The sequence below is a fragment of the Pholis gunnellus genome (genome assembly GCF_910591455.1).
Source record: "Pholis gunnellus genome assembly, chromosome: 21".
NCBI lineage: Eukaryota > Metazoa > Chordata > Actinopteri > Perciformes > Pholidae > Pholis > Pholis gunnellus.
In genome coordinates, this window is record NC_136548.1 from 806,369 (window position 1) to 827,635 (window position 21,267).

General features: G+C 40.5%; 1 protein-coding gene across 1 annotated transcript in view; it reads right to left on the reverse strand.

The window, feature by feature from the left end:
- exoc6 (exocyst complex component 6) overlaps positions 1-19,681 on the reverse strand; it is a 57,587-nt gene extending 37,906 nt beyond the window's left edge. The window contains exons 1-5 of the mRNA XM_079183338.1: positions 19,551-19,681; positions 7,551-7,722; positions 3,097-3,144; positions 2,816-2,906; positions 1,588-1,633 (exon numbers count right to left, since the gene is read on the reverse strand). Of these exons, the coding sequence (XP_079039464.1) occupies positions 1,588-1,633; positions 2,816-2,906; positions 3,097-3,144; positions 7,551-7,722; positions 19,551-19,648 (455 nt within the window). The 5' untranslated portion in view covers positions 19,649-19,681. The remainder of the gene's footprint in view (positions 1-1,587; positions 1,634-2,815; positions 2,907-3,096; positions 3,145-7,550; positions 7,723-19,550) is intronic.
- Positions 19,682-21,267: the final 1,586 nt, after the last annotated feature.

Consider the following 21,267-nt stretch of genomic DNA (forward strand, 5'->3'; position numbering starts at 1 on the left):
GACAGATGAAATCCTCCTTGATGATAAACTACTTACTCATGAACTTAAACAGATAAATGCCACTGAAAGCAGAGTCGAGAGGAGGAGAGCCAAGATGGAAGCTAAGCTAACCCAGCTAGGATCTAAAGCTACTCCACCACCCAGTCTGCTCCTGGCTAATGTTCGGTTGAAGGAAAATTAATTGTAACTGAGCAACGGGAGGTCAGTGACTGTTGTGCCCACGTCTTCACAGAGACCTGGCTCCATCGTAGTCCTGGATCGAGCTGCACTTGACGGGCGGACAGCAGGACAGAGAGCAGGACTCCAGTGGGACGAGAGGAGGCGGACTCAGTGTTTACACTGATGCTTGGTGCTCAAACAGTCAAATGTGACGGACAGTGTTTCCATGATCTTGAGTTTTTAATGTGAAGATGTCGGCCATATTGCCCAGAGAATTGTTTTGTTGCAGCTGTTTGCCTTCCTCCTGATGCGAGTTTAAAAGAATGCACAGGAATACACTACTGTTTTGTTTGTCATGTTTCTCTTGTGTTGCAGATGCATTTCATTTTGCAACCCTTTTATGAGTTGCATAATGACAATAAATTGCCCTTGAATCCTTAAATCCATGAGGCATGTAGGCTATTCATACTTATGAGGGTTAATATTTACATATTGAAATAATCAGTTTGTTGTTGATTAATGCGTCTGTATAATTCTATGAGGGACGGCTGATGGAAATAGCCGGACACAAAAATAAAAATGTTCATTTATTTATTCATTCATTTATAAATTTGACGTGTATGGTTGAGTGTGATCGGGATGTGATCGGGATGTCAACAAATCTAAATTTGAATAAGCTATATTCTAATTGTAAATAACATTAAATAATAATAATCTTCGACACAAGGTCATTGACATAATTCACAAAAATAGACATTGGAATAGTTTGATGTGTTTTTGAAACATCCTTTTTTGCCAATTTTGACAGCCCTAGATCAGACGCAAGCTCTGTTACACCTGTTACAATGCTCAATAGTGACGTCACAGAGTACTGACACACCCTGGAGTACACTTCTACATCACTAATGCAAGGTGACACTTTTAGGACATTAAACAACTGGAAGTCAGCAAAAAACAAGATTTTCGGTTGGTGTTAAGCAAAGAATAAGTCCACAGTAGTTTTTGAAAGAAGGAAAAACATAGCTGCACTAGCCTCTATGGGTTGAAAGGTATAAGTCTCTTGAACCTCTGGCCTCACCCCCTGCCAACTAGTGGTGACAAAAGCCTTTTCCAAACGTGTGCAGCAGCAATGTACCGTAGGCCTATAGCAACACGCGACGTCACTGGTCTATGTTCTGATGTACTTACAACCACACCCATCTGGGATGTAGAATGGTACTCTAGTGCTACGGTACACCACAGCTGCACAGGGTGGGGGAAAGGATGCTGTCACCACTAGTTGGCAAGGCAAGTCTGATTATTAGACTGGGTAAAGTTACACTTTCACAATCTGGGAACCTTGAGATTTAAAAAATTATTGTAAGTTGTTTTCAATATTATGGTTATACATCAGTCACACTGTGATGAGATGCTTTGCGAGATTGGTACCTTTTGGACTCGAGCTGCTCCTTTAGTTTGCTGTACATTTCTAGCACTGCAAAAGAAAGAGAAGACGGGAAACAAGACCAGTAAGTTTGCTGATTTAAGCATTTTGCTTATTTTTGCTCCAAATTGACTGTGCATTAAAAGATACATAGGTGTGTAAAAAAAGGTTCAACCAAAAGTACTATTTCAGGTCACCAGTGGAGTGGAGTTGCAGACCTCCAAGTCTGTGACCCAGTGCTTGTTGCATGAATCCTGCAGCATATGGCTCCTTAAGTGCTCAATTCTAATAAAGAAACACCCTCATACTCAGCTGCTAAAGGTTATTTGAACTAATCTTCAATTATCTTAGTAATGAGTGCCATCTAGGAGTACTTCTATTACTTCTGCATTAAATATATATATTGTATACGCTACGGCAGAGGTCTTCAACAGGGGGTCCGTGACCCCTAGGGGGTCCGCAGAGGTACTGCAGAGGGTCCGCAAACTTTTTGGTTGATTAGACTATTTTATTTTTTTCAAAACATGAATCTGTGCATTATTTTAATAGTTCAGTATTGTATGCAAGATAACAAGTATGTTTATGCATTGCAGAGGCACTAATAGGCCATCACTCATTTATGTTTAAAATGAAAACGTCAATTTCAACAGCTTGTGTGAATGATTATCATGCAATTGACAGACAATGTTGATATTGGCATTGGTATCAGTTGACACGGTATGTTTCTAAATGTCAGTGGCACGGCCCCCCTACTCACTGTACCTTCACATGTTTAAAATAACATGAATATATCAACCTGTGTTTTATTTGAATAGCTTAGTATTGAATGCACAATAAAGAGGTATGTTTATACATGGCACTAGGCCCAGTTTCATATAAAACACAATTTTATACAATATATACAGTTGGAGATCCCTGCTCCATCTCTATCAGTTTGGGGGTCCTTGGCCTGAAAAACATTGAAGACCCCTGCACTACGGGATGTAAGAAATGAAGAACTAAAACAGCTTACCTCAGCTTAAATAAAATGGCCATCACCTAGAAACTAGTGGGTCTATTCGCCAAGTTAGGCAGAGTTCTCACTCTAGACACCCGAGATTTGAAGAAGGTGTTGAACTGGTCAGATTCTAGGCACAAGTACACGTGTGGCCTCCGGTGGCACCCTGAGGTAACACCTCGCCAAGCACAAGAATTAAAGCGACCATCATATTGTTACACAAGCAGCAGTGCTACCTGGTATACAGAGATGGAGCTTCTCCACAGTGGTGGCCATGTTCCTCTGCTGGATCCGACAGCGGATCACCTCCTCTGTCTGAACCGTCACCTGAGGGAAGGAACACACAATGGAGAGGAAACAATGAGAAAGAGGCCACAACTGTTAACTACTGGGTTAAAGAACGGTCACGTCTAACTGTCTTTGCAGTTAACAAGCAGGCGTACGTCCTGACAACACAATATAAAGCAGCCCTTTTGTCCCCTGCACACTCATGCATACACGCGATATGTGGACTTACCTCCCTCCCAGCATCTTGTAGTCTTCGATTAGTGTCCGTAACTTGACCCTTTCAAAACAAACACAGACATCAGTTTAAACTGTACAGCCTGAGGACTCGCTGTATTCTTTCTTTCCTCTAGCCATGGTCACTGCACATTTCTTATTTTCAACAAAAACCACAAAAAAACTATGAGCCAAAATAAATTGGTGACATGGTCCTTCATCACTACGAACATACACACTGAAGTATGTTTTTGACTCAATACCACTAGAGCACCAAATTTGGATTAATCCACCACTGAAAGTAGTCCCCAACACATGCACTATTTCCTCCTGTTTGAGTAACCTGTGATAAAAATGACAGTTACCAGCAGTTTTACTGAGCAATATATTACGTATACAATATATTGTGAACTGATTTTTCAGATGTCTTCAGGAGGAATCAATGGGCTTGGGGCTGAGAGCCACAGACAGAGAACATGCAATAAAACCAGCCTTAGCTTTAAAAAGCTGTTCTGGGAACTGTTGCATGTTGAAAACATAAACACACAAGTTTAGATTTTGAGAACATTAATAGAGATATCTTGTAAGTTTACATCTGTAAATGAAAGGTTTTCCTCTTAGTGTGACGAAGGTGGAGTCGGTAAAGGCGGCATATTAACGTCTCTGTGACTGAGCACTCACTTCTGTTTGAGACTCAATACGGGTTCACACATTGGATCCAAAATTGGTCCTTTTTTCCCTCTAACTTAATATGGGGTCAGATCAGTCTCAATAATTGCAAATGCACACAGAAAGACTCACAAATGCAAACAGAAAGATTCACAAATGCGCACAGAACAATTCACAAATATATTCGATTTACAAATGCACGCAGAACAATTCACAAATACATTCCAATGCACAAATAAATAAATTACGATTTATATAAATGTAAAAAAAAAATCACAAATATATTTCTGCATTTGTATGTATTTATTTGTGGATCGCACTGCATTTATTTGCAAATCGCTTCACATTCATTTGTGGATTTTTGAGACTGTCCTGCCGTCGCTGGATTCACAAATGCGTTTTTTTCAACATAGACCTATCTGTAGCCAATCAGATGTCAGCCTCATTTTCAACCAATCACATGAGCGCAGCTCCCCCCTCCCCTCCCCACGAGACTGGAAATAAATATTGTAGCCGTCTATGTTCACCCAGAGCTCTACGATCCCTCATATCAGTAGAGACCGGACCAAACTATGTGTATAAATGTTATTTCGGAGTTCCTTTTTGTTGGTTTATTGCCGTTAAATCACAGCCAAATCAGTTTATGTTGTGTTCATACAGCTGTGGTAAACAGCCGACGTGTGGCTTGCTAGACACAGTGAATACAGTTCGATGAAATCCACGGAGCTCCTCCGGACTATGTTATGAACCAGACATGACGGCGTTTCGTTCCCCGTGATATCTGGGACTTCCACAACACATACTAAGCAGAAATAGAGGTTATTTTTTCCACAGTTGACGGCGGACAGTTGAACGGCTATCAGGGCGATAAGCCGCGCTCCCTCACCGGCGCGTCCAGCGCGATTCACCGATTCACGCGAATGAACACAAATAGTCCCCCGGCGAGACCGGCGGCGCGAATCGTGTTTGGTGTGAACGCAGCATTACGCTGGCAGCCTCGTGGCCTCATTGTTTGTACCATATGGTTTACACACACATAGTTTGGTCCGGTCTCTACTGATATGAGGGATCGTAGAGCTCTGGGTGAACATAGACGGCTACAATATTTATTTCCTGATTCAACAAAGCTTGACAGTCTCGTGGGGAGGGGAGGGGGGAGCTGCGCTCATGTGATTGGTTGAAAATGAGGCTGACATCTGATTGGCTACAGATAGGTTTATGTTGAAAAAAACGCATTTGTGAATCCAGCAACGGCAGGACAGTCTCATAAATCCACAAATGAATGTGAATCGATTTGCAAATAAATGCAGTGCGATCCACAAATAAATACATACAAATGCAGAAATATATTTGTGATTTTTTTTTTACATTTATATAAATCGTAATTTATTTATTTGTGCATTGGAATGTATTTGTGAATTGTTCTGCGTGCATTTGTAAATCGAATATATTTGTGAATTGTTCTGTGCGCATTTGTGAATCTTTCTGTTTGCATTTGTGAGTCTTTCTGTGTGCATTTGCAATTATTGAGACTGATCTGACCCCATAACTTAATGCATAATATTTTTGAATATAGGTGATGTATTATCTTCAATTGTGATGATGAATATGGCATAATGTTTATAAATTACATATATGTTTGATATTTGGAAGTCTGGCTTCTGTATTACTGTTTTTCATGTACTTTATTGAATTGTTTCATCACGCTGTGGTTTTTATATGAACATCATAGAACTTGTTTGCCTTTTGGTGTTCACCATGTAGAACTATGGGGTGTGATGTTCAAAAAATTAAGATCAAGTAAGAAACAAGTAAGATCAAAACATAGTTCTTAATAAAAAACAAAACATTTTTAATACCTTTTTCCTAAAAGACACAAAAACCCCGGTTTTAAAAATGTTGATAGTTGAATACGTTTTTAGAATGTATGAATGAGCTGGTCTCGGTCGAGCCACACATGCTGTCACATGTCCACCCGTCCTTCCTCTCCCGGTGTGCTCCCCCTCTTCATGCCCTCTCCTTTCCCTCGCTACCTCCCTCGCTGCAGCTGCTCAGCCTTGTAATCAGCTCATTGTCCATGAAGGGGCAAGGACAAAGGCAGGCAAATTCAGATTAACCAGGCAGCGAGGACCTGAACCCGTCGCCGGTGCACTGGCTCTTTCATGGGGTTTAATGGCTTGTGACAGGCTCTTTCTCACAGATTCAGTGACAAACTTCTCGATCCTGGATGGGGATTTTTGAACTCTCGGCTCTTGTCACACGGCTGAGAGCCATGACCCAATTGACCAGTCGGCTTTTTGATGACAATCCTTTCAACAGCGAAGCTTCCAAACGAGGGGAGACCGACGACATAATCACTGCTTCTTTTTTTAATTTTGTATTTGGCTACGGTGCAGCTCCACGGTGAAAGCAGAAGAGACATATCTAGAAACTTAACCAAGACTGTGATCTAGTGCAACATTGCACTGGGCAGTTACCAGGGAGTAGAACCTATGACCTTTCCATTATGGGACAGTGTCTTTTCTCTCATTTATTCCTGAAAACGTTAGTATTCTCATCCATTGAATTTGGTTAAGAGGTGAAAAGTCTTTAAGAATTTACAGCAGAACCTGTCGTGCTTGATTCATGTAACAATCAAGATTCTTATCTTCTACAATTCTGAATTGATTCACAACTTCCGAAAAAAGATTTTTAACCTATTGCTAGATATTGCTACTAATCCCACTCCTAATTGACTCAAGCATTATTGTGTGATTTGTTTTACATTGTTATCTTGTCTGCAATGTATTTTACAAATTGGCAAGTTTCTGAGAAATGTCATTTTTTGTATGTATAGCTTGAACTTGTTATTCTTGAAGTCACTGAGAATTAAGAAATACTAAAAACTTTCTAGTCAAAAACATTTGTGCAAGTTTAGCATGAATAAATGCATTTCAGCGTTTACATTATTGAGTCCTCCATAATCTTCACTCCTAACCTTGTTATACTCATGCTGAAATACATGTTACACTTTGTTTTTGTGATGTTCAAATGTATTTCATAAAAGGGTGTATGTGGAAGCACATTTATTCTTTGGTCTTTTACCGTGGTATGGAATTGGGCATCGCGATTCGTGGAATTTCACTGCCATTGCTATCGACTACTACATTTCTGGTATCGTTATTTCCCTTGTTCCAGCTAACTATAATATGTGAAGAATGTAATCATGCTTTACAACATAAATCACCTTCTAAATGTGTCTGGAACATGATTTTATTGAAAGTAATAAACAGAAATGTTTTTTGGGGGGTATTGGAGTGATGACTAGCCCTATGAGATTTGACAGCTAATGTGACTATGTGTCACGATTAGGCTTTGCCTCTGTGTTCTGTGTGTCTTTGTGTTACTCCACTCTACCTGTCAGTCACTCCCTCAGCCTAATTCCCTTCACCTGCCTCTGATCATTAATCAAGCACTTCCCCCTCATCAACTCCTCTCACCTGTTCTTCCCTCTACATAAACTCCTGCCCCTCAGTAACTCCTTGCCAGGTCCTTGTAATGTCTACCCGCCCGTTCGGCTTGTCCTGGTCCTGGTTTACCTTCCCTGTCTCATTCCTGCTGGATTTCCCCCCCTCGTCTCTTGTCTGTTCTGTGGATCCCCTATCGAGTCCTGTAAAGTCTGCTATTGGATTATTGTTCATTAAATTACCTTCTTCACGCTACTCTGCCTGGTCTGCGTTTGAGTCCTCCATCATGCCCCGTGACACTATGACTATCGCCTCTTCTGGCCAGTAGTCTCTTTACAGTTATTATGTCCCTTACCATCAGTTTCTCAGCATCAGCACGGACTTTGAGGAGCTCTGTGATGGCGTCCACAAAGCCTTGGTGGTGGAAATTGCACATCTTCTCAATCTCGCGGTCGTGGTTCCTTATCCTGGCATCCAGCTTTTCCATGAAGCGCTTGTGGGCGTTGGGCTGGTCATCGTAAATAGACCTGAGAGAGGTGAGGCAGGAAGAGAAAAATGGAAAAATAGAGTAAACGGTAAGAACTGTTAGAATGAAAAATGATTTGTTCATATGTCACTTTGTGATTGTCCGTATGCAGCCTGATGGAGGTTCCTTAGTTACAATAGCTGCACTTAACTGCTGGAAAAACTAACGCAATACTTTTTGCATCTGTTGGTCAGTGTGAGTTATGGTGTGCATGTATTTACAATATGGCACGATTTATTATTATGCATAATAAGCATTAAATACAAAACCCCAAGATGGCTCACATTCATTCCAATGAAAGTTGCTCATACAAAATAAGCTTTAATAAGCAACGGCCCTTTAATACTAAAGCTACACAAATCAATACTTTAACATTTGTCTTTTTACAAAGAAGGTGCCATTCACAGAGACAAACCCACAGAGGATCATCACCCACTCTACAGTTGCCCTCAGGTCCACAGAGCTTCATCATCTTTGGCTCTTACTCTTGAGTTTACAGTTCCCACTTGTTTTAGTGATAACTCCCACCAGCACCAATCAGCAGACAGACAAAGTTAGCAACTAGGCGGTGACGTAAAGGAGCATGTAGCAGTTAGTAGAGCCAGACATTTTCCTCAGGAGATGGTGAAAATCCAAACTAGAGCAAAAGCATTTCTATATTTGGATCCCCATTAGCCACTACCAAGGCCTGGGGTCCGCGCTGAATGCTGCACGTTCTCTCATCAGGTGGACAAAAACAGGACTCCACACAAACACTGATGTTACTCTGTGTCTGCTGGATATGGAAATAGACAACCGCTTGCTAACATGTTAGCCATATAAACGATATAAGTGACAACATGTCAACGCTCTGTGTGACTTTTAGGTGGAAATCCATTCAAAGACAGGAAGTTGCATCACATACCAGTTTGCCACGAACCCATAGAAGCAGAAAGCAGGTTTGTACAGATTTATGGTTGTAACAACGCGAGCGGTAATACAGGACACTAGATTTGGGAGGGACAGACCAGGAAATGTGGTGTCATCTACGCTGTGTCACAATCAATGATAATTGATTATTATCCCCAATAATTATCATTACCGTGTAATGCATTTATCACAACTTCATGATTGTTAAAAATAAATCACATGGACGCTTCAAAATGTGTAGAGCTTTGTTATTGCTTCTATGTAGCGTTTTCTAGTCCTAGCGAGGGCTGGGCGGTTTGTAGTACAGACAGTAAAGGTTTAGGGCTGCAACAACGAATCGATAAAATCGATAAAAATCGATTATCAAAAGAGTTGGCAACGAATTTCATTATCGATTCGTTGTGTCGCGCGATTATTACGCCACTCAATAAGTCGCGGAGATGTTTGAGTGTTCACAGCAGCTCGGAATAACGGAACAGGACTCCGGTTCTGTAGCTGACTCTGACCGGCGTATAAACGTTGCCGTGACAACACCGGAAGTTGATTTACGCGATTTGTATTATTTTTAGTTTATTTCTGCAATTATAATAATTACATTTACTGCCATTTTGGGTACCTTGCGTTTAACTCGTAACCGTGCCGTTGTTTTACTTATGATAGACGAGCTTTTGTTTTTGTAACGTGACCATTAAACCGGAAGTTAAGCGGAGCTCAGAAAGATGAGAAATGGCGGGAGAAAACAGCGAACTTTTTCTTCCCCGTGTTATTCTACTGCTGGTCTACCAGAACACGGTGACGTGTATTCAGTTCACTCATTAAAGTGCTGTTATACTTGTAGGTGATGAGAGACAAGAGTATTTGTTTCTTTGTTGTTTGTACATGAAGCTGTTTTGTGTCTCTAGTTTTCCCGGTGTTCCATGAGAGGACAATAATAAACGTGAACATCAGGAATAAGCGTGGACTCTTTTATGACCAGTGTGGCTACAGGTTCTATTTTGTGGGTTTTTCTCTGAACTGGGGCCATGATTAAGAGGGACGGCCGGGGGAACCTCACCCGGCCCGGACACGGAGAGGATTGACAGATTGATGCTCTTTCTGGATTCTGTGGGTGGTGGTGCATGGCCGTTCTTAGTCGGTGGAGCGATTTGTCTGGTTAATTCCATTAACGAACAAGACTCCGGCATGCTAACTAGTTACGTGGCCCCGTGCGGTCGGCGTCCAGCTTCTCAGAGGGACGAGTGGCGTTCAGCCACACGAGATTAAGCATTAACAGGTCTGTGATGCCCTTAGATGTCCGGGACTGCACGCGCGCCACACTGAGTGGATCAGCGTGTGTCTACCCTTGGCCGAGAGGCGTGGGTAACCCGCTGAACCCCACTCCTGATATTAGTCCATTTATTTTTTTAAATTATTACTTTAACAGCTCAGGGATGTTCGAGCAACCTGTTTGTGCACTTTCTGAAGATTTTTTGCGCTGTGAATTTGTTGTTTTGTCAGTTCTGTTTTTGAAAAAAGGGTTAGAAACTAATGCTTTTTTTTAAAAATCCGATTCATCGATTAATCGAACAAATAATCGACAGATTAATCGATTATTAAAATAATCGTTAGTTGCAGCCCTATAAAGGTTTATATCACGGTACATTCATTTTTTACGATTGAATTATTATTATTTAACATGTATTTTATTATTATCATGGGAATCAATGACAATACAATAACTGTTTGATTAAGTTAGCTTATTTTCATGTCTTCTGTGTTCTTCACTTACAGCACATATTTGAACGGCAGATGGCAGCAGACTATCACGGCATCTCCAGGCTCTGCCGGGTATATTCCACATTCATACCGTAGGACAAATTCATACGGGTGTACTTGCTATAGCTTACCTTCCACCCCTAGTTTCAGCCCTCTGTCCTGACTGCTTTTTTTCTTCCCCTTCTTAAATCACTATTTCATACAGAAAAATGTGTGAAGGAGAACAACTATATTGTTCATTTGGCTGCATTAAAACAAAGTATAGGTGACAACAGAGAGCAGGAGCCTGTGAGTTCATCATCTATGGTGGTTATTCTAACAAAGATGTCGCCCTACAACGAGCAGACGCATGACCAAAACCTCTACAGGGGTCAAATCATTTCCAATCCAGTGACTAGTAGTGCTGTGTGCGACCTGTCACACTGACATTTACAATGCCTCATTATGTGTGTGCATGCTGAACAACAGCACGACAAAAACACTGAGAAGCAACATCCCTGTGCTAGTGGTGGAGGCCTAGGCGGCCAGTTGTTTGCACATTGTAAAGAACCCTGCTATTAAAACACACACACACACACACACACACACACACACACACACACACACACACACACACACACACACACACACACACACACACACACACGGTCGTGTGTACATATGTATCTGAGTGTGTGTAAGAGAGGGAGAAAGCTTGAGTGTGTACTAATTGTGAGTCATTGTGTGTTCGTAGAAATGTGTGTACTTGTGCATAAGCAGCTACCATTGGCATGGACCTTGGCCTATAACCACAATTTTTCCTCTATAGAAATATGACATGTAGAAATACTGGGATACTCAGTTTAAACACAAACCGCTGTCCATTCAGAAATGGTTCAACAACAATATTATCCTCGTCAAACAACTTTAACGTGAAGATTGACTATTTTCTGATACAAAAACTTTGTCACAAACTTTGGTTATGATATTTTAGATGTATTTTGAAAACAATGGGCATCGTTCCTAATTTAACCTTTTATAGTTTTTGGCATGTTCCAAAATGGAATGAATAGAGAACTTCACTTTCTCGATGATATCCAACCAGTATGTATTGTAACTCGTCACTTAAAGGGCAAGATTCAAAATCAGCAAAGACCTGAACTATTTGGAAAGCCTACTTACCTAATACTTCAATGTAGATGAATCTCAAATACATTGCTAACATCACAGCTCATTCTAAAGCTGTACAATTGATTTAATAGCAAGGACACAGAATGAAGACATGACGTAGGTCGGCCTTTAAGTTAAACATGCCTCTGATATAAGGACGGTTAGCACATGATGAATGAGGATCCCAAACTGACAAAACCTTTGAGCCCAAAGCCTTCACTACCAAGGATCACCGTGTATTCCATCTGGAGTAACGGCTCCATCTAGTGACCGAGTAGGGAACCTGCTACATTCACAAATGAATGATATACAGGACTGTCTCAGAAAATTTGAATATTGTGATAAAGTTCTTTATTTTGTGTAATGCAATTAAAAAAACAAAAATGTCATGCATTCTGGATTCATTACAAATCAACTGAAATATTGCAAGCCTTTTATTCTTTTAATATTGCTGATTATGGCTTACAGCTTAAGAAAACTCAAATATCCTATCTCTAAATATTAGAATATCATGAAAAAGTATACTAGTAGGGTATTCAACTAATCACTTGAATCGTCTAATTAACTGGAAACACCTGCAAGGGTTTCCTGAGCCTTGAAAAACACTCAGCTTGGTTCAGAAAACTAAATCACACGTATGGGGATTATCACAATATTCTAATTTTCTGAGACAGTCCTGTATGATAGTTTATTGGAATGAACATGGTTATTTTCTGTGAACATCTCTGACATTAATTCATGGATGGCCTAACATTTCTTCTCATTCAACCAGGACAAAACAGAGGTCCTAGTTATTGATAACACCTCTGGTAGGAAATCAGAGTTTTACTATTGAGGATGGTTGATTACAGTCACAACAAGACAAACCTACATCCTCCTGTCATCGAAGAATGAATTCAATGTGATTAAGGTAGAGCCTGTAACTGGCAGATTACAGAGAGATGTCAGTCAAAGTCTGAGCATTCATGTAACTTTGGATTATATTACTAAAATTAATATATTTTACATTTGAGTTAACCAGCAGAAAGTAGCCTCAAGCTAAGTACACAGTTTATAAATTGTTAGCATATCCTGCTAGCTAGCTGTTAGCATGTGGTTTGATTGAACATGTTATCTGAGTAGATATGATTGATCTATTTCCATTCATTCTTTATTATAAATGATTTATTCTATGAATTAGTTGCTCACTTTAAATCCTCGCACACGGTCCAAGTCGTCTGCTCCAGAGGTCCACAACCTTTTTTGCGCCACGGACCGGCTTGTAAGACAATATTTTCACGGACCGGCATTCAAGGTATGGCGGATAAACACGAAATAAAATGATACGACCGGCATTAAAACTAATACAAAATGCATAAATAAATACAACTCACAATAACGCTGAATCAGTGGAGCCCTGAGCTTGTGTCTCTGCAACGAGACGGTCCCATCTGGGGTTAATGGGAGACAATGACACCCGAAGTGTGTTCCTCATGTCCAGACTACTTCGTTTTGTTTTGATTACTGTCACTGCAGAACATCCTGCTTCACAAAGAGGATGTGTGAAATGGAAGCAGGGTTTCAGTGCTTTAGTGGCGATCTCAGGATATTCAGCCTGGATTTTAATCTAAACACCAGCAGAGTTGTGGTCTCAAACATACTTTTAAGGCCACCGTCATTTACAATCTCCAGCAGCTGATCTTCATCTGTTGCCACATATTCTGCAGAGCGGGCTTGGTGCGTCAGAAATACTCCTGATATTTAATTAGAGTCCTGATATTGTCTGTTAAATGAAGCTTTCTTTTTCTTGGAAGTTGTCGGCTCTTCTTCTGTCTCCTTAGTGGCCTTTTCCTCTTTGCAAAGAAGCTCTCCAAAAGTTTTGTATTCATTTTCGCTAGTTTGTGGGCTTAATTTTTGAGGTAACGCATCACGTGACCGAGACAAGCGTCTTGCCATGTGTCACGAGACACAGGTGGCTCGAATTGCGTACCAAATGACCCACGGTCCGTTACCGGTCCGCGGCCTGGTGGTTGGGGACCACTGGTCTGCTCTATCTAATTTTCAAATTACCTTTCCCCATTAGTTAACTTGATGGTTCCCTAACTCACCACTTTGTATGTATTACACAACTTAATATCTACTTATGATTAGGGATGGGTATCGTTTGGGTTTTTTACGATACCGGTGCTAAAACGATACTTTTAAAACGATACCGGTGCCTGAACAGATACTTTTTTTTATTGCCAAGGCAAATTTTTTTCTTCAAATTGAACAATATATTTAACTGTAGTATACGTATAGTGTAGTATATGTATACTATACATATTAGTGCTGGGCAACGATTACAATTTTTAATCGTGATTAATCGCATGGATTTTTTGCGATTAATCACATTGTTATGGCAAAGTTCAATAATTAATTCAAAGGTAGTGTATTGTGCACTTTTATTTTAAAAGTACTGCTATATGAACAAAAGTGCAATAACATTTGGTTTGCAAACACTTTAAACAAATAAGGTTCTTTTTAACAGCAGTATTCCCTTTACACAGTAGCAGTTCTATCTCTTCACTATCTGTGCTCAGTGTGTGACGTCATGTGAAACGTTCCACTGCTGTGCAACATGAATAACATGTTTCAGCACATTTCATCTAAATGTGTGTCGTCTTCATGACAGAGCATGTGAATGAAGCTCTACTGTTCATCAATATAATGCTGTAACTCAGAGGTGATGATGGTTACCCAGCGATCAAAGAATAAAGACACTTTACACACAATGTAGGTGTATTTTCCCTTTAACTCACGAGATGCAGGTAGCATGTTTTATACTTAATGTGAATTTAATTCATACTTTGTTGGCATTTTATTCTGGAAACCGGATGTTCCTCTGAAGAAACCGGATGTTGTCTCACGTTAAATCTTTCCGCTAACTTTCAAAGTCCTTCGCTCGCTCCCGATCTGTACCGTTTAAATGCGTTTACCGTCAATTTCAGCATATAGGTCACTAACATGCAAGTGTGTGCTGAGTTGACCACGGAGACCTGAGTGTCTGACTTTACCGCAGCGATGTCCAGTAGTCTCCATTCCTCCACCGCTGCCAGTGAGCAACGGACTCTCAAAATAAAAACAGCCACACTTTTGACCATATTGGCACCGGGTTTCGGTACCCAACCCTACTTATATGGTAAAATGTTTGTTTCTGTCTACACGTGACATACAGCCTGAGCTACCCCTATATTTCCGTTTTATTCCCCATACAATTCTGTTAATTCCCATGGAAAGTTTCCACCTCGAGTATTCCTGGAATTGAATTGTACTTTATATGAGTCAATATCACAAACACCTTAAACCCCATTGCTGTCACAAGCAATACGCATGCAGCCAATAGACGCTGCGTATTAGACACTGTCTGTGGAGCTGTGCTGTCGACAGTCGGAGACATTTTGTTAAACAAATCAGATGCTGCTCCGTCTATTCAAATGTTCATCCCTACTTCCACATCATTTGCAGAAGAGTTTGAAGTCAGATCTAATGCCAGAGCACAAGGAGAAGAATACCTGAGACAAAAATAAAAATAGAATTTTTTTTAATGGACCATATTTCTAAATCACCAGCGCATGTATCGGAACTTCACAATGTCTAACTTGTGCTATGATTTAGTGCCATATATACTGAAGTAAGCAACAGTTGTATTAACATCTGTATTTATTGTGGTGCTTCACATTACCGCTTTTAATAATCGCCACGGCCTCTGAACATATGAGACATGGTATTAAACTGCCCGCAGAAGCAATGAAGATGGAAGAGTCTGTCCATTCTTGGTTGAAGACTCTGGTTTCGCTGTCCACTTCTCTCGTTTTGGAACACGCCATGTGAAATAACTTCTCTGACTCACGTACAATTCCGACTTGATCGGCCTCTCGTCCACTCTCTCCCGTCTGTTTATATCTCACTCAAGCAGCGGTCCTTATCACAATACACATATGTGATTGGCTGAGCAGCATCACGTGATGTGATTTACAACGCATGTAATTGGTCGGTGTGTTTCCTGCACAGCTGAACGAGTGCCGTAAAGGCTGGAAACGCTGAGCCATAGAAATAGAAGCGCTCCTGAAAAATTTTATAATTCTCAATTATCTATCGGTTATAGGTCCAGGGTTCGGATACAACGGCGTCTGGGTCCGGATCCTGACCGTGGCCCACCTATTAGTGACCCCTGCTCTAACGGTGTCAAAGAATAATTACTTTCATTTTTGATTAATCCACTTTTTTTCAAATTTCATTTAATCTGTAGAATGTGAAAAATTATTTTTAAAATAGCATCAATTTAAACTAAACTAAAGTGTTCTTGATAAATGACTAACTGATCACCATAGAACTCATGCAGCCCTGTAATCAGCAGTCTCCATGCTGCTGCATGAGGTTCCTCTTTCCTCTTATTAATAATTGAAAACAGGTGGTTGCTGTTTTCCTGCTTCCTCTCAGGGCAGGAAGCTGACTTCTTGCCAAGTGGCCACTGGGTCACAAACACTGCGCTCTATCATTCTACCTTTCAATGTGTTTTTCACTTGATATACACACAATTTCAAAGTAAAAAAGGAACAACCACCCAGTCATTTTCAGATTGTCACAACATTTTAGTGTAAATGTTTTACACTACTTTTCAGGGTTTTTTTCCAACTGCGTGTACAAGTCTCAAAACAGTCCACAGTGTTGTCTTAGGCGGGTGCCTGTTACTTATCTCAGTAACAGGCACCCGCACAGCACAGATAGATAGATAGATAGATAGATAGATAGATAGATAGATAGATAGATAAAGTTTCAAGTCAACTGGTCAGTTATTGCTGCAGTTCTTTCCCCAAGATCTGTGGTCTGGGAAAGTTGCTTTAAAGTAATAAACATGCAGTTATAAAAATTGAAGCGTGATGAAAGAGGAGTGTGGTGAGGGTTGAGTGTCTGGCAGCTGCTCTGCAAGGGATGGGCAATATGGAGAAAATCAAATATCACAATATTTTTGACTAAATACCTCGATATCGATATTGCAACAATATTCTAGGGTTGACTATTGGTGCTTTCACAAAATATTTACACAATGAAGTTTCGTTAATCAGTAAAGTGGATATGATGAATAACTTAAGTGGGTCTCATATCAAAATAGCAATTTATTATCGATATATTGCCCAGCCCTATCTGTAAGTGCTGCACTGTAACTGCAGCCATAGATAATATATTTCTTATGAATAGGTATGTTGAAGAAAAAAAAACATCAGTACTGATGTAGAGTATTAATAAAAATGAATGGCTTAACTGGCTCGCTTGGCACCTCAGCGCCAGCTGTGAGTATGAGCGGAGGCGTTTATACTCTACGCACTGTGGCCTGCAATATTCTCCAAAACGCCAGATGTGTACAAATAACATGAACTGTGAAGAATCATAAAGACAACGAGTGTGACCCAGAGATACGCCCAGAGCCTGTCGGTGGAACCGGTGAAAGCCATAAACCAACCTCCTTAATGCAGAGGAGGGATTGTGATTATGTGTAAACTCATATCTCATATTCAGGGACTACGTTATTGCCTTTGTACAAGCCCTGTAAATAAACAAGTGAAGTGTTAAAAGCATTATAAAGAACCAAAAGTTGAAATTTGTTCATTTGAAATGCCTGTTTTATGTAAATAACCACCATAGATAAATTAAAAAGATAACATTTTCAATTTCTGATGGTTACATTGACTTTGGGATGGTTGACATTATGCCATGCAGTTGCCCTACCAGAGTTCAACCCCTTCGGAAGCAATTATATTGACTTTTATAAGAAAAACAAATAAACCGTGATGTATACCGTTACCGTTTGTGCTTCAAAATGATATTGTGATACAGATTTTAGGCCACACTGCCCAGCCCTAATTGACAGCTGTGATTGCTAGCTGTTCTGAATAAAGTAGTCGTGTAGAGTAGGAAGGTCGAGAGGAGATCGAACTTCAATTTTACATAACACTGATTGTCGATTTCACACATAGACTGTATATAAAGATCTTTAAAGTCTATGGTTCATACAGTCACAAACTATGTTACTAGCTAGCTTGGCAACATCTGCACTGACTTAGGCTGTGTCCCAGTTCAGCGGCCACGTCCTACGGAGGCTGCATTCAAAGACAGAAAGCGTCACAGCTGAGACAAGGCTGGACCTACATCAGCTTTTGTTAAAATGATTAAGACGTAACATTAATTAAAACGTATAACAATAACATATACACCATGTATATATATGTACATTTATATAGAGTTTGGCTGACCAGGGAGTCGCTGGTGGTCTGATGGACCTGGATGGGGTGCCACAATAAGACACTGGGGTGTTCTGTCACTGTTCACAAAAATGGTCCTCTCCCAGCCTGAATTATACCCCATGCCCCAGTGGCGCCGGCAGTAAAGCATCTCCTCGCTCATAATATACAATTAAAAAATGAACGGGACACGGCGGCCGCACCAACCGACTACTGCGCAGATTCTGTAAATAAAGCCAGAGGAAGTGGAACTTGCTTTGTGATACACGCCCCAGGTGTGTCAGTAATATGGCACAGCTTTTGGAAGTTAGAACATCAATGATAAGTGGTAACAATCACCGCAGTCCTCATGTTAAGTCAGTCATACCATCCAGCCCTAGAGACATATGTATCAGGTAAAACTAACTATTGTAATTATGGATTAGTCCACACCCAGAAGGAGCTATATACAACTGCCGGGCAGCCCACACAGTATAAGCAAACACAGTCAGGAGAGAAGGGAAATGAACACTAAAGCATTCAAATGTATGCCGACATCACATAGACCATTGGGAAACTTTGGCTTTATGGTGGCCAGGAGCCTTCTTGATTTTGCCCAAGTTTGATCCTTGAAACTGCAGGCAGACCATTCCTGTACTTGCCACAAGGTACAAATAATTGCATTTACAAATACATACAAAGTAGAGATAATGTCTCCATTTCTGACTGGAGCGATTTAGAGTACCTGACCTTTCCCCCTCAACCTGTTACTAATATTCTGAGCAGATCAAATGTGACTTCAACACTGAGGTTTCTATTTACAGATAGTGTGAGAGAGAAACTCATCAATCATGAAAGCAGCATGATATTAGTGCATCAACTTAGATAAGTGTCATTTTTCAACAACTAATCTAGACCGTCTAGGCCATCTAATAAAAGAATGACAGCGTTAATAAGATCGTACACTAAAACTGAAACTAACCGAGGCGTAGATGTAATGTTACCTTGAGGGCATATTTTCACTGGTTTACTCAGGTATGCTGAAAGACAACCACGGCCTCCGGGCATGTCTACGAGACAGGTGTGTGTGAGAGAGAGGTGGAGGCATTCAGCTGAACACTAGCTTGTCAAACTAATGTCTGTCATTAGGGCCTTTGAAGCTAGCTTGGTAGCTAACTAACAACATCAATGCAGTGTGCTGTAGAACGTATCTACATCATCTATATCACTCATTATCAACCACGTCACAACACCGGGTTTTCTAGATGACTCATCCAACCATCGTACCGTTATATTGGAATGCCAGAAGCATACATTTTCTAATTTCTTAACAACTAACGTCAATTGATAAATAACTAGCCCAAATTGTTAGCACTGTTAGCCAACATCAGCAAAATAATGATAACAAGATGTGGTGTACCACAGCCACACCCACAACTGATGTTTACATCTTGACAGGTCACCAGCCGTCCATCAAGGCACAAAACCTGTAACACACGAACACACACACACACACACACTACGCGGTTATGCTATAGCTGCGTTCAACTGAATGAACCAGTGGTCACTGTTGGCCTGTTAGCTAACAAGCCAGCTAGGCTCACGCTTCATTTCAACACCATATAGCTCTGTTGGCTAGAATAGCTCATGTTAGCCTGCCGGTGGCTAAGACAGCCAAGCTAGCTCATGAACAAAAGGTCTTATAGCCTAGGAGATGCAATAACACACACGGACATCATGATTGGTGAGGACTTCTTAAGAAGCAGTATATTCTTACCGGAGAGTGGGACCAACACAAGCCGTGTCGGTGCTCTCAATTTCCTGTAAAATCCGCTCGTGCTCCGTTATACACTCCAGGGTTTCATTCTCCGCCATGATTGTTATGTGTGTATTATGGCTATCACTGCAGCTACAGCAGAGTGCCGTTCAGTATGAGGTCTGGTCGGTGGGGGGCGCACTACAGCTGTAATGAATTCAACGTCAGCAGCTTTGTTTCCACGTACAGTATCCTGTACGTTACATTAGGTTAGTCACAGGAACACACTTGCACATCCCCAAACATTTACCTCAAAACACTGTGGCCATTGGCCAACATGGAAAACCATATGGGTTGTTAGTTATTGTCTCCATTGTTGAATTATAGAATGTATACGAATGTATATCAGCTTAGCAAGTAACATTATAATTAAATTGGTTATCATGTTTTCCATAAGAACAAAGCGATTACACAGGCTGTATAAATGACTTAAAATCACATTTAGTTTTATTGATTGAGAATGGATACCCACTTAAATAGTTTCGTATATTCATCTTTCTAAAAAAAAAAAAAGGTGTTTAATTATGAAGTCCAAAAAATACAAAATATTATAAGTACACAGTCACGTGTAGATCAAAAAATAGATTTACATACTAATCCCCCAAACTTGTTTTTTGATACCAGCCTGCACATGGCCCCATACATTTCGACCAGTCAGTTGGTTGAAGTAATACGTGGGTCAAAACAAGTACTCAAGCACTCTGCTCATAAGGCTCATTTATTTGTCTGTTTAAAGTGTTTTAACAGCACATTGCACTAAAAGCTCAATTACACCTTTGGTATTATAAGCAAATATAAAATACATGCATGTTTCCTTGGTTGTTGGCTCTTGATGTGAATATTAGGACCAATCAGCATTTTAAATCATTCATTTTGTAGGTCAGGTTAACCATCTGTGGTATCCAGCAGATGAAAAGAAATAAAAAAGTCCTGAATATTACACAGGTTTACCTTAAGGTGGTTCCTAGAGGCAGGTCCACGGATTCTAACTCAGCAAAGATATTCCCAAAAGCCCTCTCTTCTTCTTTGTTCTCTTCTTCACTTTGACTGGGAGGGTCAGGTAGCGCAGCATGGACCCTGTCACTGGCCATTTCTGTCTTCAGATTCTAAGTATGATGACTACATTTCTGAATGTGTGAAAGAGAAGGAAACCAAGAACTGTGTGTGTGTGTGTGTGTGTGTGTGTGTGTGTGTGTGTGTGTGTGTGTGTGTGTGTGTGTGTGTGTGTGTGTGTGTGTGTGTGTGTGTGTGTGTGTGTGTGTGTGTGTGTGATGGATTTCAGGGCACCTGCTACGGTCAGCAGAAAAAGAGGGAGCAACAGGAAAAAGAAACCTTGTGATTCGCTGGACTTTGAAGCCAACAAAACGAACTTCAGCTGCTCCGTGTGTGTACATTTGTCTCATATAGGACTGTAAAATGTGAAAAAACACCACGAAGAAGCCTTTATTCACCATTGCAGATTCAAAACACAAAGTCAGCACTCAAACTCGAGATCAAATGTTGAGTTTTGGATCCTTGCAATGAGTAAACAAATGCAGGCATGACAAGAGAGTGAGGAGGTGGTATGTACTGAAATTCATATTATTTAAAAAAAATAAAATAAACAGAAATAATACTAACATTTGTACGTCTGATAACACTGAACCTGCACTTGAAAATCAGAGAGTGAATTCAACTT